At 42.1% G+C, this 18395-nt stretch overlaps 1 protein-coding gene across 12 annotated transcripts in view; it reads right to left on the bottom strand.

The window, feature by feature from the left end:
- The window catches only part of TNRC6B (trinucleotide repeat containing adaptor 6B), a 261927-nt gene that overhangs the window by 25303 nt on the left and 218229 nt on the right, over nt 1-18395 (bottom strand). For all 12 annotated transcript variants that reach the window (XM_027107723.1, XM_027107726.1, XM_027107725.1 and 9 more), the window contains 3 exons: nt 7585-7716; nt 7222-7317; nt 6886-7066 (listed from right to left, as the gene is read on the bottom strand). In XM_027107723.1, coding sequence (XP_026963524.1) covers nt 6886-7066; nt 7222-7317; nt 7585-7716 — 409 coding nt within the window. The remainder of the gene's footprint in view (nt 1-6885; nt 7067-7221; nt 7318-7584; nt 7717-18395) is intronic.

The raw sequence follows: 18395 nt of genomic DNA, 5'->3' as shown, positions 1-18395 counted from the left end.
CTATTAAGTTGTGGCAGGGTCTCTGGCAGAGGAAAGGCTTTGCAGAGGGACACTGATCCTGGACCTAGGCGAGGTAGGCGAGTAAGTCAAGGAAACCAAGTACAAAGCTCTGACTGGTGACTATCAGGCGTGTGTAGGGAATGATGACAAGCCCAATGTGACTCCAATGCTTGGCTGCCTATGGATGCAGTGAGATAGGGAGCGATGAAGTGGCGTGGCGTGTAGGGTCTTCATGTATCAGGCTGAGGAGTCTAGACCTTTTTTTCCCCTCTAAGACAGGAGATGAAATTCTTCAGCAAGTGAGGAGAGATAACTAGACCTGTATTTTACAAAGAGACCTGACAGTGTGAGAATGGGGTAGATAGAATCTGGGAGATCAATTTGAAAAAGTTTTTATATAATGACAAAGACCCCATAGCTTGACTAGGCAATTGGCGAGAGATTCAGTTTACTTCGCCGTGTGCTGCCAGGTGTCAGGCTTTTAGCAAGGGTTTTGGCAGGTAACATTTTCCCACTGCACAGGGCCGGACAGGTGAAAGCCAGACAGGACAGGCTTGTTGATGTAGCCTCACAGGGCCCACCATCCATTCTGGGTCAGAATGTATTTAATACTTTTCAAACTGATGCTCAAAAAAAGTAAAGGACTAAAATCAACCACTGAAACAGGGGGAAGGGAAGAATAATGAGTAAAAAACAGAAAAAGGAGAATGAGCCACAGGGTGGTAACAACAGGCAAGCATGGACACCCAAGGAGGTCAGCAGGGTTCCCACCATGCCTCAGCTCAGGTGGCCTGCGGGGTCTATTCTTCCCCTAGTGGACGTGCAGCTCCAGCCAGGCCAGACTCCACGCTGTATCCACTTTACTCTCCTGCCATCTAGTGTTGTCTTATTGGCCCTCAAGTTCCATCTATCCAAATCCCATTGGGGGCCCAGGTCACATTTTTCTCCCCTGTGCTTCTCTTGTCAGGGATAGTTTTATAAATGCACAATAAATCAAATCAGTTCTAACACCTTTCTTGACCTGTTTAAAATGTTGCTATTAATATACAGAACACTGTCCTTTCACACAGTTTGTAACTGACTTTACTAGTCCAAGTGGTTGCTTGGAGGGTGTGGGTGGGGAGCAGAAGTCCTTGGAATGAGCTGAAAAAATTTCAGATTGAACCCTTCTTTTTATTTTATTTATTATTATTTTTAAATTAATTTATTTATTTTTGGCTGTGTTGGGTCTTTGTTGTTGCACGCAGGCCTTCTCTAGTTGCGGTGGGCAATGGCTACTCTTTGCTGCGGTGCGCGGGCTTCTCATTGCGGTGGCTTCTCTTGTTGCGGAGCATGGGCTCTAGGCGCGCGGGCTTCAGCAGTTGTGGCGCGTGGGCTTCAGTAGTTGTGGCTTGTGGGCTCCAGAGCACAGGCTCAGTAGTTGTGGCGCATGGGCTTAGTTGCTCCACAGCATGTGGGATCTTCCCGGACCAGGGCTTGAACCCGTGTCCCCTGCATTGGCAGGCAGATTCTTAATCACTGCGCCACCAGGGAAGTCCCCGAACCCTTCTTTGTAAAAAAGAAGAGTTTAAGATATTTTCCCTTTTGTCCTATGTGGCTAAAATGAAATGAGACTGGAGGACAGGGAGGTTGAAGGGAACAAGGGCCTTCTCTGATACAGCTTTAGTGGCCTACGTGGGTTTACTCCTTGCGTAAATTACACCTCTACCTTTAACTTAGAAAACCAGCCCAAAGTGCCTGGATTCCAGGCCATCTGAAAGCTCGGTTCTAATCATTGAGAAAGAGCTTTTGAAAATAACCTGGGATTCTGGTGAAGATTAAAAAGAAGAATGTAAGGATTAGTAAGGTAAGAAACCATTCCTTTATATATTAATTTTCTTTAAAGTTGCTCTAAAATTTAAAACTCACAATGAATTAAAGTTATTTAATTTCAGCTGCTTAGAGTTCTTCTGTGACACATAAAATATTAAAAATTAGTAAGAGTTATAAATCTTAGGAGAGAAAAGAGTTTGAGCAGTTCCCCCTGAACCTTAGGTAAAGTGGGCATCTTTCTCATTAGAAACTTGTGGATTAAATGCCAACACGATATGGCAGCACCGTTAACTAAGCAATAAAGTGTAGTAAGGAAAAAAAACTGAAGAGGGCAAAAAAACAAAAAACACAAAAAAACACAGGAGATAAGTGCCTTGAAAGGTCCAATCTACAAACCCAAGACTATGAGAGGAGAATCAGTGCAAGGTTGTATGTAACTGTATCTTTCTTCGATGTCACATAGTGACTGGCCTGACGTTAGAATAGAATGTGCTCAACAAATCTGGATGAAAGGAATTCTGTGCTCTAGAGGCTGCATTAACAGAAGGCAGAGGGCACTCCACTCGTGACCTCTGGGGCTGCTCATGAGCTATCACACCTCCAAACCCAGGAAAACACTGACTTGACTGTCCTTGCTATTTCATCAAACCAAACTTCCTCAGTCCATCAAGTAGCCTCCAGTAATTCTCCAGTTCCCCGACAGAAATTCTAATCAAACAAGTCATTTAGTTCAGTCCAATGAATATTTATGGAGAGCCTAATTTGTGCCAGGCTCTGTGTTAGGAGCTAAGGTACAATCAGAGATAAGACATGCCCCTTGCCTTTCCAGGGCCTCATTTCACCAGTACATTCCTTTTACCTCCCTTATCATTCTTACAAATACAAGCTCTTGGCTACCTTATCTGTCCTTGCCAGAATTACTTTCTTTGCCACACACTCTAATTCGTTGTCTATTCATCACTACCACTTGTCTCAGGGCTTACCTCCTTAAGGACACTCTCTCAAATTAACTTGTCCTTAATTGATCACTCCTTCACTCTCTTTGCCGTAGTTCTATATTTTCCACTATTACTTTGGCTGCAGATTAAAAAACAAGTTCCTGGGGTTTTATAATAATTATAAATGGATAAAGAAGATGTGGCACATATATAAAATGGAATATTACTCACCCATAAAAAGAAACGAAACTGAGTTATTTGTAGTGAGGTGGAGGGACCTAGAGTCTGTCATACAGAGTGAAGTAAGTCAGAAAGAGAAAAACAAATACCGTATGCTAACACATATATATGGAATCTAAAAAAAAAAAAAAAAGTTTCTGATGAACCTAGGGGCAGGACAGGAATAAAGACGCAGACGTAGAGAATGGACTTGAGGACACGGGGAGGGGGAAGGGTAAGCTGGGACAAAGTGAGAGAGCGGCATGGACACATATACACTACCAAATGTAAAATAGCTAGCTAGTGGGAAGCGGCCGCATAGCACAGGGAGATCAGCTCGGTGCTTTGTGACCCTCTAGAGGGGTGGGATAGGGAGGAGATATGGGGATATATGTGTATGTATAGCTGATTCACTTTGTTATAAAGCAGAAACTAACACACCATTGTAAAGCAATTACACTCCAATAAAGATGTTAAAAAAATAATAATTATAATAAAGAATAAATTATAAAAGAAACAAATCATCCACAGTTGCCCCTTTAATACAACTGTTCTAATCCATGTCCACATGCACATGTGATATTGACACACCATAATACCAGGAAAGATATAGTTATTCTTCTGCTATTTTAATAATCTCTACTATTCATAACTCTACTTTTCACTGGATATACCATACACAGAAATATTACATATTTTGATAAATTTTAAACATAAAATTTTATTGGACATGCCCTTCCTGATGAGTGACTTTGCTTCTCCATTGGTTCAGATATTTGTGAGTGACTATGACTTAATACTAGAATGAGATTTAGTTCACACTATTCCTATTTAAAAAATTTTTGTAGTCTTGATAAAGCACTAAGATATCTTACACAAATAAGGCGATGGGAAAAGGAGGAGTCTTGTAATTACATCAGTTATTTTACATTCCTTTTTAGGTATATTTCCTCCCCCCCACCTGCTCAATAAAACAAATACTAAAACTACTTTTAGTATTTAGTATATATTTAGTATAAATACTAATTTTTAGACAGGTCATTATCACATGACAATTCAATTAGGTATATTTTCCATTTTGCTAAAAGCAGAAAATTAGAAACCATCTACTTTACAAAAACAATCAGCTAGGGGGATTTCCCTGGTGATCCAGTGGTAAAGAATCCGCCTTCCAATGCAGGGGATGCGGATTTGATCCCTGGTTAGGGAACTAAGATCCCACATGCCGCGGGGCAACTAAGCCTGCGTGCCACAACTACTGAGCTCGCGCACCTCAACTAGAGAGCCTGCGTGCTGCAAACTACAGAGCTCACGAGCCCTGGAGCCCACGCACCACAACTAGAGAAGAGAAAACCCTCATGCCACAACTAGAGAGAAGTCTCCACGCTGCAACTAGAGGGAAGCCCGTGCTCCACAATGAACACCCAAAGCAGACAAAAAAATAAATATTAAAAAAAAAACAAACAAAAATAGCTAAGGGTAACCCGTTAAGCAGTCATGAAAGTCATTCAACTTTTTAATTCTGAGAAAATATACCAGTAGAGGCTTTATCAATATTTATTAAGAAACTTAATTATTCTTGCTAGTCTTTAACCTACAGGTATTTTTTTTTTAGTTTGCTATACTCAGCACCATTTATACTCATGTATATTCATTCATTTTATTACAGCTTTGCCATATAATCTTTTTTGAAAAAATTTTAACCTGTGTAAATGCTTTAACTATATTTTCATCAAAATCTTACAGCTATAGATTCAATTTATTCAAAATAGTCAGCCAAATCAGACTTGTTTTCAGTCCCAATTTTTCAATTCCAAGAAATGTGGTAATATGAATTAAGGAGAATTGTAACTGTGAAATAAACTGCAAAATGCATCTTGTAAGGCAGATTATAAGTGGTCAGATCACAATTAATATAAAGACCTAATAAAATTAATTTATCCATTGTTTAATAAGTGAGCAGATATAAATAAGTCAATATGTTCTTCCTCCTTATTTAATTTGGATTATAATGCAGAACTAACTTTTTAAGTTACTTATGAAACAGGAATATGATTTTAAAAAAAAACAACCCATGAAATTTCTTCAGTAAATGTACATATGTATATATACTGAACTCTGATCCTTTAGTCATTAGGAATAGTTAAGTATAATAATCACAAACAACACGATTAATCTAATAAGACATCATGATAAAATTTTTCTATATATTTAATAAATAAGAGAGGTATACACTGCTAAAAATTAACAGATTTGTAGCCAACACATAATTTTACTTTTTAATAGGGGGCAGCAGATAGTAAAGATGTTATAAAGACTGTCATTGAAATAAATACATCATGATTTTAGGTTTTTAACAACTAATTGACCAGTGCATACCCAGTCTAAAGGAAATCACATAAAAGTTTATCCACAGGCTTTACCTGGTTCGCTGTGAAAATGTCTGTTTCAAAGAGTCAGTCTCACTAAACTATACTGCTCAAGCTGCTCAAAGGTGCTTTTCTTTTCAACTAAGACATACCCTCAGGACGAGTACTGAGAAGGCCTGAAAAGAACTGTGTTCTTAAAACAAGTGGAAAAGCCACTTGTGGCCTCCAGATGCTCTCTTTGCTTTATACGACTGGATTCCTTTTCAAGAACTACGCACCCTTTGACTAAAGTGGATATAAAAGAAGCACAGTTGCCCCACTTCACTATCATGTACAGTGTCTAAATTCAGAACAACTGAACACACACCAACACACCCAGGCTCTTATGTCAAGCTTCATCTGTAACAGAAGACACGATTCAGAAGGTGAAGACCGGAAACCCAGGGGTAATGGCACCATCATTGGTCATCAAGGGAGGCTTCCTCCTTGCCTGGAACCTCAGAGAAGCATGCTCTAATAGGATATGGGATGGTGGAGAATCTGCCCTTCTTTTATGTCATATGGAAGAAAGTTTATTTTGAATTTAAAAGTCAGTTCTCAGGCAATCATTTTTAAGTACAGTTGGTAGAACTTGAGGATCTGTAAATTAATTCCCTTACAACTATCCAGGATCAAGGAGTCCTTGAACTCTCTGCTCTTCTCTGGATGTGGCCTCCCCAGGGGGCAGTGGGCACCTCACAGAGCACAAAGAGCAGGGCCATTTGTCCAGGGTCACTTTGTCACCTGGGAGTATGGATTTCAAGTCTCCCCAAACTCTTGTTTTTGAGTTTGCAGAGAACAGTATGGTCTTTACTGAAAGAAAATCTAAATGTTGTCAGTCTGAGAAGAAAAACGCTGTGGGGTGTGGTACCTTTTTCATTTTATTTTTAAATCACTGCTGCCTCACTGATTGGACTCTGCTTACAACATGTTCCCCAGTTCTGAAAGAGCTACGATTTGCCTGCCAACAAATTCTTGATGAATGTCAAAGGTATAACTTTACTTGTGCTAATTCTATTTAAATCAGATGAGATACTAATATCAGAAGAATTTTATCAGTTTGCCTTATAATTTTAATATCAGTTCCCCATTTTTTCAAGAGAAGGTAATTTTATCTGGAGAGCTAAACGCCTCAACTTGTACATAATTTATTAGATTATAACCTCAGACGTGTGTAGCAGTCACAGCAGGTACAAACATTTAACTGGCTTGAAAAAATTCCTGGTGGTAGGAGAGCTGATTGCCACTCACAAGTAATAAAAGACTGCTTTGGACCCAGAGAAGGTGGAGGCCTGTCTCTGTTATTTACTGTGTGGTGAGCTTCAGGAAACCACTGAGACCCTAGGATATCAATAACTCAGATATCTCACCTGAAAGAGAGGGATACAAATATTCACCTACCCTGCACAACTGTTGTGAAAACAGCGTAATGTAGGTCCAACCCCCAGGCTGAGAACATGACTGGCAGGTATTTTTCAACAGGCAGTTTTCATTACTTCACAGCTTACCAGAACCATATCCAGGTATTGGCCCTTTGGTTTGAAGGTCTGGGAGCCCCACATTTAGAGCGTTGGGGACCATGTTGTCCAGATGCGGCTTGGGCCCAACGGGATGAGACGGCGAATGTTTCATGCTGGGCTGCCTCTGCTGCTGCTGCTGCTGCTGCAGGGCGCTCACCATTCGAGCCAGCTGGAGGCGAGCAGGCGCAAGGGAAAACGGACACGTGAGACACCCTGAACCTCACGGGGAAAGGCGGCATTTGAGTCATGTTTGCCATCGAAGAGGTTAAGCAGAGACGCATTCCTCCCGTGGAGCACCAGGGGGACCCTTCCAGTGCCACGTACCTGCTGCTCCTGCTGCTGGCGCACGGCTTGAGAAAGCTTCCTCTGGTTCTGTAACAACTGCTGCTGTTGCTGCTGCTGCAGGAGCAGCTGACACGCCTACAAAGCAGGGGAGAAAGAGAGGACGCAAGTTTCCTTAAGACAGACTTACTGGGAAAACTGTGAATGAATTAAGTGCCCGTGAAGGAAGCACCACCGAGTTCCCAGTCTACGGGTCACATTTACCTGCAGTTGAGCTGATATATCAACCCTTAAGCACACTCAACAGTTTGCATGAAATGAAGCAAATAAAAGCTAAAGAGAAAAAAAAAAAAGAAAAAAAAGCAAGTAACCTTTTTAGCTATAGGAGGAAAATCTGCTACTTACCAACTGAAACTGGGGAATCTGTGGAAGCTGGCTCAGCATGGCAATTTGTTGAGGAGATAACTGGGGCCCCACATTGAAAAGACCTGGATTCAGGCCACTGTTGGGAAACTGCTTGAGCATTGAGGCAGAAACCTAGCCAAAAGAAGGAACTTTCAGAATTTATCAAAATAAAATTTTTATTTTTCCGTGACATGAATCTTATTAGAGCTAAAGCAAGCACTGCCAATTTTTTCCTTGAAAAATATTTATGAAAAATATTGAACGATTGAGAGAAATACACCAAAGTGTTAACAATGGTTGTCTTTGAGTGGTGAAATTACAGGAACTTTTTAATTCTCTTTTTAGACTTCCAAATTTTTCTACACGAAAAATTATGAATTTTACAATCTAGAAAATATCAAGAAAAAAATTAATGATAATACAACTTTTGTCTGAGAAGTTATTACTGGAAATGTGCTGTAAAAACATCCACGGAACCCACTGAATCAGTGAGTGCCATGGAGAACAAACTTACTCCCTCTTCCATGAGTGGTAAATAGCATTGTGGTCAGAAGCCTAGTTCTAGAGGCAGACCATGTGGACCTGCCTTTTCTAAGGTATAGGACTCAGAGCAAGTGACTTACTAAACCTTTCTAAGCCTCACTTTCCTTATCTCCAAAACGGTTGTTTGAGGATTTTACGAGTTAGTCCGTGTCAAATGCTTAGAAATGCACTCCGTACATGTTCATATTATTTCACAGGATGGTTCTTCAGATGTCCAGACAATGATTACAGCTCCCCTGCATCTCATCTCCAGGCTACATATGATCAGTTCTCTCACCTGTATCTCATTCAATTTCTCAACACAGAGCCCAGGACAGAAAAGCCATTTCCCAACGTTGTCTAATACTGGGTAGACCTGGCCATCACTAACTATTCTTCTAAAAGCCATGCTTTTAACGGTCCCTACAATCTCAACTTCTCTGATGATCATATCATAACTCCTAACTCACACATTAAGCCTACTGTCAATTAAAATCTACAATATTAAAATTGTAGATAGGGCATCAGATTAAAATTACATGGGGCGTTTTACTCCCCCATGTAATTTTTTTAAGCAGCTGGGTTTAAAAATTTTATTAATTTATGTTTTGATCCTTAGGACTTTACATTTATCTTTATATGCATGGCACATAGCAGATGGTCGATAAACACCTATTAGATGAATGAACCTCTCATATTTTAACTTACTAACAGTCACCCCACCAAGTTATTTTCTACCTATTATTTCACTTATTCCCAGTTTGAGTTTCTCCATCTGGTGACTGACAGGAATGTTGAACTTGACAGAGCTGAAGATAAATTTAGTCACGTGCCACTAAAAACGTCCTTCCAACCTGAAACTGGTCTAAGTCCAGGAATAGTCATTCATTTCTAATCAACACAACTGTTTTAGACAGCTTGTCTAATGACTTGTCAAAATAGAGATACAACAACTTTATCGTTCCTATAATCCAAAATTTTTTTACCAATCAGTGAAGAAAATGAGTTAAGTTCAAATATGTTAGCAAACTACGATTCTCGATTCCTAGTACAGGTGCTCAGAAACCATGTTTTTGATAATCTTTTCTAGAATCTTGCTTGGAATTGGCACCAAGTTCATCAGTCTTTAAGCCACTTTCCTTGTTCTTTCAAAATTAGAAAAAAAAAAAAATTCCCCCATTCTCCTTACTTCATTTTAGGGGAGGGGTGCTTCTTTCCCACTGCTGACCTGAGGCTCCACACAGAGGGGCATCCACCTTTATCATAACACTCTGGGCCTCTTTCCCTTACATCCTGGCAGCAAGCCCACAGGGAGGACTGCCCTATTCCAGTTACTAGGGGGTAAGTTTGGAATTCAGTATTAGGAAGCTCACATTCTCCAGTATCAGCTTTCTCGGTAGTGAAGGGGACGTTTAGGCCCCTGGAAGCCTTCCTCTTTTTGTCTTAAAAATTCAGGATTTGGGCAGGAAAGAGGGGTTGTCAGTATTAAACGCTCCTCCTTGAAGACCCCAAGCATTCTTCAAAGATCACAGTCAGGGCTCTGCAATTCTTTCCACAAATTCTTTCTCTGCTATAGGATTTAATGCATCTTAAACCCTTTCGGTTGAACACCCTTATTCTTAACAGAGAAGACAAAAGCAGTAAAAATTTTCTTTCCACTTAATCAGTCAGCATTATATGAAGAGCCCAAAGCTATGATTCCTTTCCAGTCACCACATTGCACCAAACCAAGCTCTAAGACACTTTTTACAAGCCTCAACTTATTTTGTGTTTTAATCTCCCAGCATGACTCTCACACATTCACCCTTGCTTGCATACCCTTACTTTCCATCTTTTAAAAATGACCCTATAAAACGTGAGTCATCAGAAAGCTTTCATCAGAAGGCCATGGGGTCTTCCCATGTTACCTTTCTTTAGCATCACAGTCAAAGTTAAATTCTTCAGCTTCCTAATACTTTTGAGTCACCGTCTCTGCTACATTCTCAAGAATATCTGCCTATCTTTTCTTTGACACTTTCTAGTCTAAAAACATCTAAGTTCAAGTTTCCTATACTTGGCTCACCAACTCATTTTCTTCCAAGATCTCAGGCACTTGCATTTAAACTATCAATTCTCTCATTTTGGAAAGTATTTTGATTTAAAGTAATAGTTTTCCCAGCTGCTTCCTCTCTACTCTCTGCGAGATGCTGAGTGTTGCCAACCAATTAAAAAACTTGTTTGACGCTACTATATAAAAAACAGATAAACAACAAGGACCTACTTTATAGCATGGGGAACTATATTCAATATCTTGTAATAACCTATAATGGAAAAGAATCTGAAAAAGAACAGATATATAGATATATATAACCGAACCACTTTGCTGTACACCTGAAACTAACACAACATTGTAAATCAACTATACTTTAATTAAAAAAAAAAAGATAAACTGACTTAAAAAAACGAAACAAAACAAAAACCCACCTTATTTGATTTTCTATTTTAACAGACCCCTAGCAGATAGGACCTCAAAGCAGGCACACCATTACTGTGCACTTTACCGCTGCACGAGTTTTATGTCCAGCATGAGGGACACACTTTCCACAACTCATCTCAAATAATTCTTCTTCTTCATCTCTCCTTTGAGTTCACCCAAATGGTCACCAGTGTGGCTTAACTTATTGTCTCTGATATAATGGTTCTAACCTCACTGTATTAAAAGGTTTTTTTCTTTTTTTTGTTTGGTGGGGGGTGGGAGCGGTCGGGGACAGGGAAGGAAGCTACGAGTGGAGATATATCCTACGCTATCACACCATATTCTAAACCAGAGTCTTAGACCATACCTCAGTGACTCATGAAATCGTATTTCTTACCTTCACAGTGTGAATCTTAAATTCATTTGGTTTAGCAACTATACCAGGTTGAACTGTGTCCCCCACCCCCCAAATTCATGCCCAACTGTGATCTCAGAAATGTGACCTTATTCAAAAGTAGGATCTTTGTAGACATAATCAAGTTTCAGATGAGGACATAATGGATTACAGTGGGCCCTAATCCAATGACTGGTGTCCTTAGATGAAGAGAAAGTCCAGAGACACACAGGGAAGGATGCCACGTGAATATGGAGGTGGCGATGGGAGTGACGCATTTACATGTCAAGGAACACCAAGCCCTGCCAGCAGCCACCAGAAACTAGGAGAGCGGCACGGAGCAGACTCTCCTCTGGAGCCTGCAGTAGGAACCAACCCTGATGACACCTTGCTATCAGATGTCTAGCCTCCAGAACTTGTAAGAGAATAAATGTCTGTTGTTTTAAGCTACCCAGTTTGTGGTCATTTGCTGTGGCAGTTTCTAGAAAAGAAACGAATACAATAACTCTGTTTGCAGGCCTGTGCCATCTGGTATGTTAACTACTAGCCTCATGTGGCTCCTGAGCAGCTGAAACATGGCTAACCTAAGTGGAGATGTGGGTTGTTTTTTTTTTTTTTTTTGGCCGCAGCACGTGGCATGCAGGATCTTAGTTCCCCAACCAGGGATCGAACCCATGCCCTCCTGCAGTGGAAGTGTGGAGTCCCAACCACTGGACTGCCAGGGAAGTCCCGAGATGTGTTTTAAGTGTAAAATACACACCAGATTTCAAAGACTTGGTATTAAAAAAAGGAAAGTAAAAATTTTAATATAATTTAAAAACACGGAGTAAAGGTTGAAATGATAATTTAGATATATTGGTTTAAAGAATATATATTATTAAATTAACTTTACCAGTTTCTTTTTATCTTTTTTTTTTTTTTTTTTTGCATTACGCGGGCCTCTCACTGTTGTGGCCTCTCCCATTGCGGAGCACAGGCTCCGGACGCGCAGGCTCAGCGGCCTTGGCTCACGGGCCCAGCCGCTCCGCGGCATGTGGGATCCTCCCTGGCCGGGGCACGAACCCGCGTCCCCTGCATCGGCAGGCGGACTCTCAACCACTGCGCCACCAGGGAAGCCCTCTATCTTTTAAATGGGGCTACTAAAAACTTTAAATCCCATTATGTGGCTTGTGTTACATTTCTACTGGACAGTGTCGCTCCAGGCTGTCTGTACTGATCAGCGTGTTTCTGATTTCCTTTCCAAAGCTTTCATCTATGATTCATGGGAAATCTCCTTTGCTTATTTTCTTTCCCAACCTACTGGCCTCCAAAATAAAGAGCCATTGTCTGAACTGTCATTTCTCCTCCCTTCTTTCAGTTTTATTTTTTTTTAAATTTAACTTACTTATTTATTTATTTTTGGCTGCATTGGGTCTTCGTTGCTGTGCGTGGCTTCTCATTGCAGTGGCTTCTCTTGTTGCGGCTCTAGGCGTGCGGGCTTCAGGAGTTGTGGCTCACAGGCTTCAGTAGTTGTGGCTCGTGGGCTCTAGAGCGCAGGCTCAGTAGTTGTGGCGCATGGGCTTAGTTGCTCTGCGGCATGTGGGATGTTCCCGGACCAGGGCTCGAATCTGAGTCCCCTGCATTGGCAGGCGGATTCTTAACCACTGTGCCACCAGGGAAGCCCTCTTTCAGTTTTTAAAAATAAATTTATTTATTTATTTATTTTTGGCTGTGTTGGGTCTTTGTTGCTGTGCGTGGGCTTTCTCTAGTTGTGGCGGGCGGGGGCTACTCTTCGTTGCGGTGCGCGGTCTTCTCATTGTCATGGCTTCTTTTGTTGCAGAGCACGGGCTCTAGGGGCGCAGGAGGCTTCAGCAGTTGTGGCACGTGGGTTCAGTAGTTGTGGCTTGTGGGCTCTAGAGCTCAGGCTCAGTAGTTGTGGCGCACAGGCTTAGTTGCTCTGCGGCATGTGGGATCTTCCCCAGCCAGGGCTTGAACCTGTGTCCCCTGCATTGGCAGGCGGATTCTTAACCACTGTGCCACCAGGGAAGCCCCCTCTTTCAGTTTTAAAAGACCTACTGGACAAATCAGCTCGTCTCCTGATTACCGTTTCTCTTCAGTCTTGAGAATGTATGTTACCCCTTGCCACGAGCCCATGATCCCACCACCTTCCTTACTATTCCTACTACTCAAAACTAGCTAAAGAAACCACCATTCAAAGTAAAACATGCCCATGACCCAGCAGTACCCTAGAGAAATTCATCCTAGGAGACAAATAGAGGAATATTCACAGCAGCACTGCTCATAATAGCAAAAATCTGGAAACAACCCAAATGTCTATCGATAGTAGGGTAGAAAAGGTAAATGAAGGATAGTATATTCATATAGTAGAATACAGTATGAACCACAACTGCCTAAATCAACATGGGAAAATCTTACAAGCATTATCAAGTAAAAAAGTCAGAGAAGGCTACATACTGTATGATTTCATTACATAAAGTTCAAAAAAGGGAACATGAAACATATTATTTACAGATAGACAGATACAGAAAGACCTTAAAGAAATGCTAACACAACGTATTTTTATTCTTTAATTTAAATGTCAGCATCTCATATGTTCTATAAATTGACAGTTATAAAGACTATCAAGGTTGTACTTTGAGGACTTCCTACCTAGCACTGCTCAACTTCTCTCTTCTTTTTTTTAAAATTTATTTCAAAAAAAATTTTTTTATTGGCTTGTTTATTTATTTATTTTTTTGGCTGTGTTGGGTCTTCGTTTCTGTGCGAGGGCTTTCTCCAGTTGTGGCAAGCGGGGGCCACTCTTCATCGCGGTGCGCGGGCCTCTCACTATCTTGGCCTCTCTCGTAGCGCAGCACAGGCTCCAGACGTGCAGGCTCAGTAGTTGTGGCTCACGGGCCCAGTTGCTCCGCAGCACGTGGGACCCTCCCAGATCAGGGCTCGAACCCATGTCCCCTGCATCAACAGGCAGACTCCCAACCACTGCACCACCAGGGAAGCCCTCAACTTCTCCCTTCTTCAGATTCACATGTACTGTCCTCCTCCAGTGAATACAAAGGACCAGACAGATGCTTCACTGGGCTCCTGGCAAATGACTATTCATACCTGGGTTGCAGAGTAATTAAAGTGCAGGCTTGCACATTCCCATGGCAGGGAATTAATTATTCTGGCTTAAAATCCTTTCAATCTCCAGCTGGGCTGGAGAAAGTGAAGCTCTAGTTGGGAGTGAATATGGCATTTAATGAAGCGTTACAAGTGTAAAATGACAGCAATTTAAAAGCAAGACAGACTTCCCTGGTGGCGCAGTGGATAAGAATCCTCCTGCCAATGCAGGGGACATGGGTTTGATCCCTGGTCCGGGAAGATCCACATGCTGCACAGCAACTAAGCCCATGCGCCACAACTACTGAAGCCTGTGCGCCTAGAGCCCGTGCTCCACAACAGGAGAAGCCACTGCAATGAGAAGCCCGCACACCACAACGAAGAGTAGCCCCTGCTCGCCGCAACTAGAGAAAGCCTGTGAGCAGCAATGAAGACCCAATGCAGCCAAAAATAAATAAAAGTAAAAAAAAAAAAAAAAAAAAAAAAGGTCTCTTTATTAAAAAATAAATAAAAATAAAAGCAAGACAAACACCTCTAGAATATGTTACTTTCTGAACATTTGAGTAACAGGAAGAAAAAGGCAAGGTAGAAAAAAACCATGGTATGGAACATTTGTAACAAATCTTAAAGATGAGTTTCAATATCTTCTTCCTATGTTTACATTACTGACTGTCCCTAAAAAGCGGTTAAAATGGATGTAAAATTTGGTAATATTCATCAAGAATTTTATAAATTTATTTATTTATTTTGGGCTGCATTGGGTCTTCGTTGCTGTGCACGGGCTTTTTCTAGTTGCGGCGAGTGGGGGCTACTCTTCATTGAGGTTCATGAGCTTCTCATTGCAGTGGCTTCTCTTGTGGCGGAGCATGAGCTCTAGGCACATGGGCTCAGTAGTGGTGGCAAACGGGCTTAGTTGCTCCGCGGCATGTGGGATCTTCCCGGACCAGTACTCGAACTCGTGTCCCCTGCATTGGCAGGCTGATTCTCAACCACTGTACCACCAGGGAAGTCACTCGTTAAGAATTTTAAATGTTCAGGGATTTCCCTGGTGGTGCAGTGGTTAAGAATCCACCTGCCAATGCAGGGGACACAGATTTGAGCCCTGGTCCAGGAAGATCCCACATGCCGCGGAGCAACTAAGCCTGCACACCTCAACTACTGAGCCTGCGCTCTAGAGCCCGTGAGCCACAACTAATGATCCTGTGTGCCACAACTACTGAGCCTGCGCGCCTAGAGCCCGTGCTCCGCAACAAGAGAAGCCACCGCAATGAGAAGCCCATGCATGGCAACAAAGAGTAGCCCCCGCTCACCGCAACTAGAGAAAGTCCACGCGCAGCAACAAAAACCCAACGCAGCCAATAAATAAATAAATAAATTTATAAAAATAAAATAAAAGAAGGTCTGGGGAATGGATTTAAAAAAGAAAAAAAAAAGAATTTTAAATGTTCATGTGCTTTGACCCAGAAATTTCATTCTGGGCAACTAAATTTAGAAATAATGTGGGCAAAGATCTATGTATAAAGAATTTCTCTACAGCGTTACTTATGACAGTGGAAAATTAGAAACAATATCCAATAATTGGGAAAGGGAAATCAAATCAAGTCTACCTGATGGAACATTCTGCTTTGTTCATTAAGAATGATCAACTTGAAGACTATATTAGTAACCAGAAAATGTTATGACCCAATGTTAATGAAAATAGCAGGCTGCTGTGACCATGAATGCAGTTATGTGAAAAGCATGCCTGTGTACGAACAAAGTCTGGATAGGGGATTACGTAAAAATAATTCTTGTCCTTGCGTCCAGTGGGGTGGGAGGGTAGTTTTGGGAAGAATTTTTTTCTGGGACTTCCCTGGTGGTCCAGCGATTAAGACTCCGTGCTCCCAATGCAGGGGGTCTGGGTTCAATCCCTGGTGGGGGAGATAGATCCTGCATGCATGCCGCAACTAAAAGCTCACATATGCAACAAAGATCCCGCATGCTGCAACTAAAGACCCGGCACAGCCAAATAAAAATAAATAAATAAATTTTTTTAAAAGAAAGAATTTTTATGTTAACCATGTTTTGCTAAATAAACACATTTCAAAAATGTAGGAGAACGCAAGTACTTTTCCTTTCCAAGTAGAGCAGATACTTTGGTCATAAAGAGATTTGGAGACCCTAAGTCTCTCAGACTAAGTTCACTGTGCTTTCCTAACAATTCTACTTTCTAGATCATTCTGAAATGCATCCTCCTGTGACTTGACATATACTTACTGAACTTAAAATACATGCCCTGCACAGTTGTCGATGTTCAGGATGCAGCAACCCAGAGCAGCCACAGATCCTGCCGCTGTGAAGCTTATTACCCTCCTGGGGGTGGGGTGGGGGTGAGTAACGGTGGTGGTGGTGTACTATACACAGCCTGGGACAGCCTCCCTGATAAGGTAGGACTGAAGCAGAGCTCTGAAGGAAATAAAGACGGAGCCATGTGCCAATCTGGGAGAAGAGCATTCTGGGAGTATGTTCCGTGCACTGGGGCCAGCTGGCTGGAGAGGTCTGGATGAACAGGAGAGCGGCAAGTGTGGGGGGCAGGGAGGTCACCAAGAGCCCCAAAGACCACAGTGAAGAGCTGGCTTTGTATTCTCAGTGAGAGAGGGAGCCAGGAGAGGGGTCCCGGTAAAGCAGTAACATGATTTACCTTGACTTTCTGTGTTGACAGAAATGTCCCACATTTGCACTGTCCATACGGTAGGCGCTAATCTGGTGTGGCTATTTAAATTCATTGAAACCAAAATTCAGTTCTTCCATTCCACAAGTCACATTTCAAGTGCTCATGCGGCTAATGGCTACACTGGACAGTGCGGTCTTAGAGGATCGGTGTGAACTCGGGGCAGAAAACAAGACTCGAGGGAGCAAGTATGGGATGAAGCGGGGGGACCAGTCAGGAGACCATGGTCACAGTAGGAAATGGTCGGACGCTGGATGAAGTTTTGAAGGGAGGATTTGTTGCTGGATTGGTTGTGCGCTGTGAGAACTCACAACCAGCTCTGGCCTGAGCACCTGCAGGATGAGACTGCCAGGTGCCTAGAGGAAGAGGATGTTTTGAGGGGAGAGTGGGATGAAACAGGAAGTTCTGTTTTGGGCGTGTTCACTTCAGATGCCTATAAGGCATCCTACTAAAGATGGCCAGAAGTCTTTGGGGTTCAGAAGAGAGATCTGGGGTGAAGTCACAGTTTTGGAACTGTCAGTATTTTAAAGTCATTCCACTGGGTGAGATCACCTAAAAGTGGATGTAGGTGGTGAGAAGAGGTTCAGATATTGAGACTGGGGTACTCTGATGTTTAAACACTGGGGAAGTGAGGAAGAACTTGTAAAGCAGAAAGACAAGAAAAGGCAGGTGGAGAACCAATATAGAAGGTGTCTGAAAGCCAAATGAATTATTTCAAAAAGGAGGGAGTGATCCACTGTGTCAAATGCTGATACATGAGTAAAAACTGGGGAACAGATCACTGTATTCCACAACACAAAGATCACCAGTGACCTTCACAAGGAGGTCTTAATTCCCACTGCCACTATCTTTTTTTAATTTCATTCTGTGTTTCATTCATTCATTCATTTATTTGCGACAGGTCTTAGTTGTGGCTTGTGGGCTCCTTAGTTGTGGCATGCGAACTCTTAGTTGCAGTATGCATGTGGGATCTAGTTCCCTGACTAGGGATCGAACCCGGGCCCCCTGCATTGGAAGTATGGAGTCTTAACCACTGAGCCACCAGGGAAGTCCCCCTGACTGCTACTATCTTATCTGGACTCCTGCACTAGCTTCATAACTGATCTCCTTTGCTCTAGTGATTCTGTCATTCAAACATGTCGTCTATATCATGGTGTTATTTTTCCAAAACTTAAATTTTCCTATACTGCCACTCAGTTGAGAAATCTTGCCTAACACTATATTATCTTTAGCAGGAGCAGCCAGACTCTAGGGAGCATGTAAAAATCCCCTGGGGGTGGTGAGGCCCCAACACCCAAGACTCTGTGTCTCAGTAGATTGAGGAAGACCCAGAAACTGTGTTTTTAAGTAGCGGCCAAGATAATGTTACAAACCATGGTGACCAAAGGACAAAGTCCAAACTACTTAGCAAGGCAAACAAAACCGTTCCAAATTTGGCCCCAAACTTCCTGACTATCTTCTTCCTATTCCATTCTAGACAGCATACCTACACTTCTACAAGCTCAAACTAACTACTCACACTAACCACATTTCCCCAAACGTGCCGTGTCCTTCCAGATATTACTGCCCCCTGCACAAGCTGCTCCTGCCTCCTGGAAGGCACCTTTCATCTGGCTGTGCCCAGCGAACTC

Source organism: Aethalodelphis obliquidens, unplaced genomic scaffold (genome assembly GCF_003676395.1).
Source record: "Aethalodelphis obliquidens isolate GAN/ISIS:26980383/991018 unplaced genomic scaffold, ASM367639v1 scaffold8, whole genome shotgun sequence".
Taxonomy (NCBI): Eukaryota; Metazoa; Chordata; class Mammalia; order Artiodactyla; family Delphinidae; genus Aethalodelphis; species Aethalodelphis obliquidens.
Note: the sequence above shows the minus strand (reverse complement) of the source record. Positions and strands in the feature narration are given on the sequence as shown.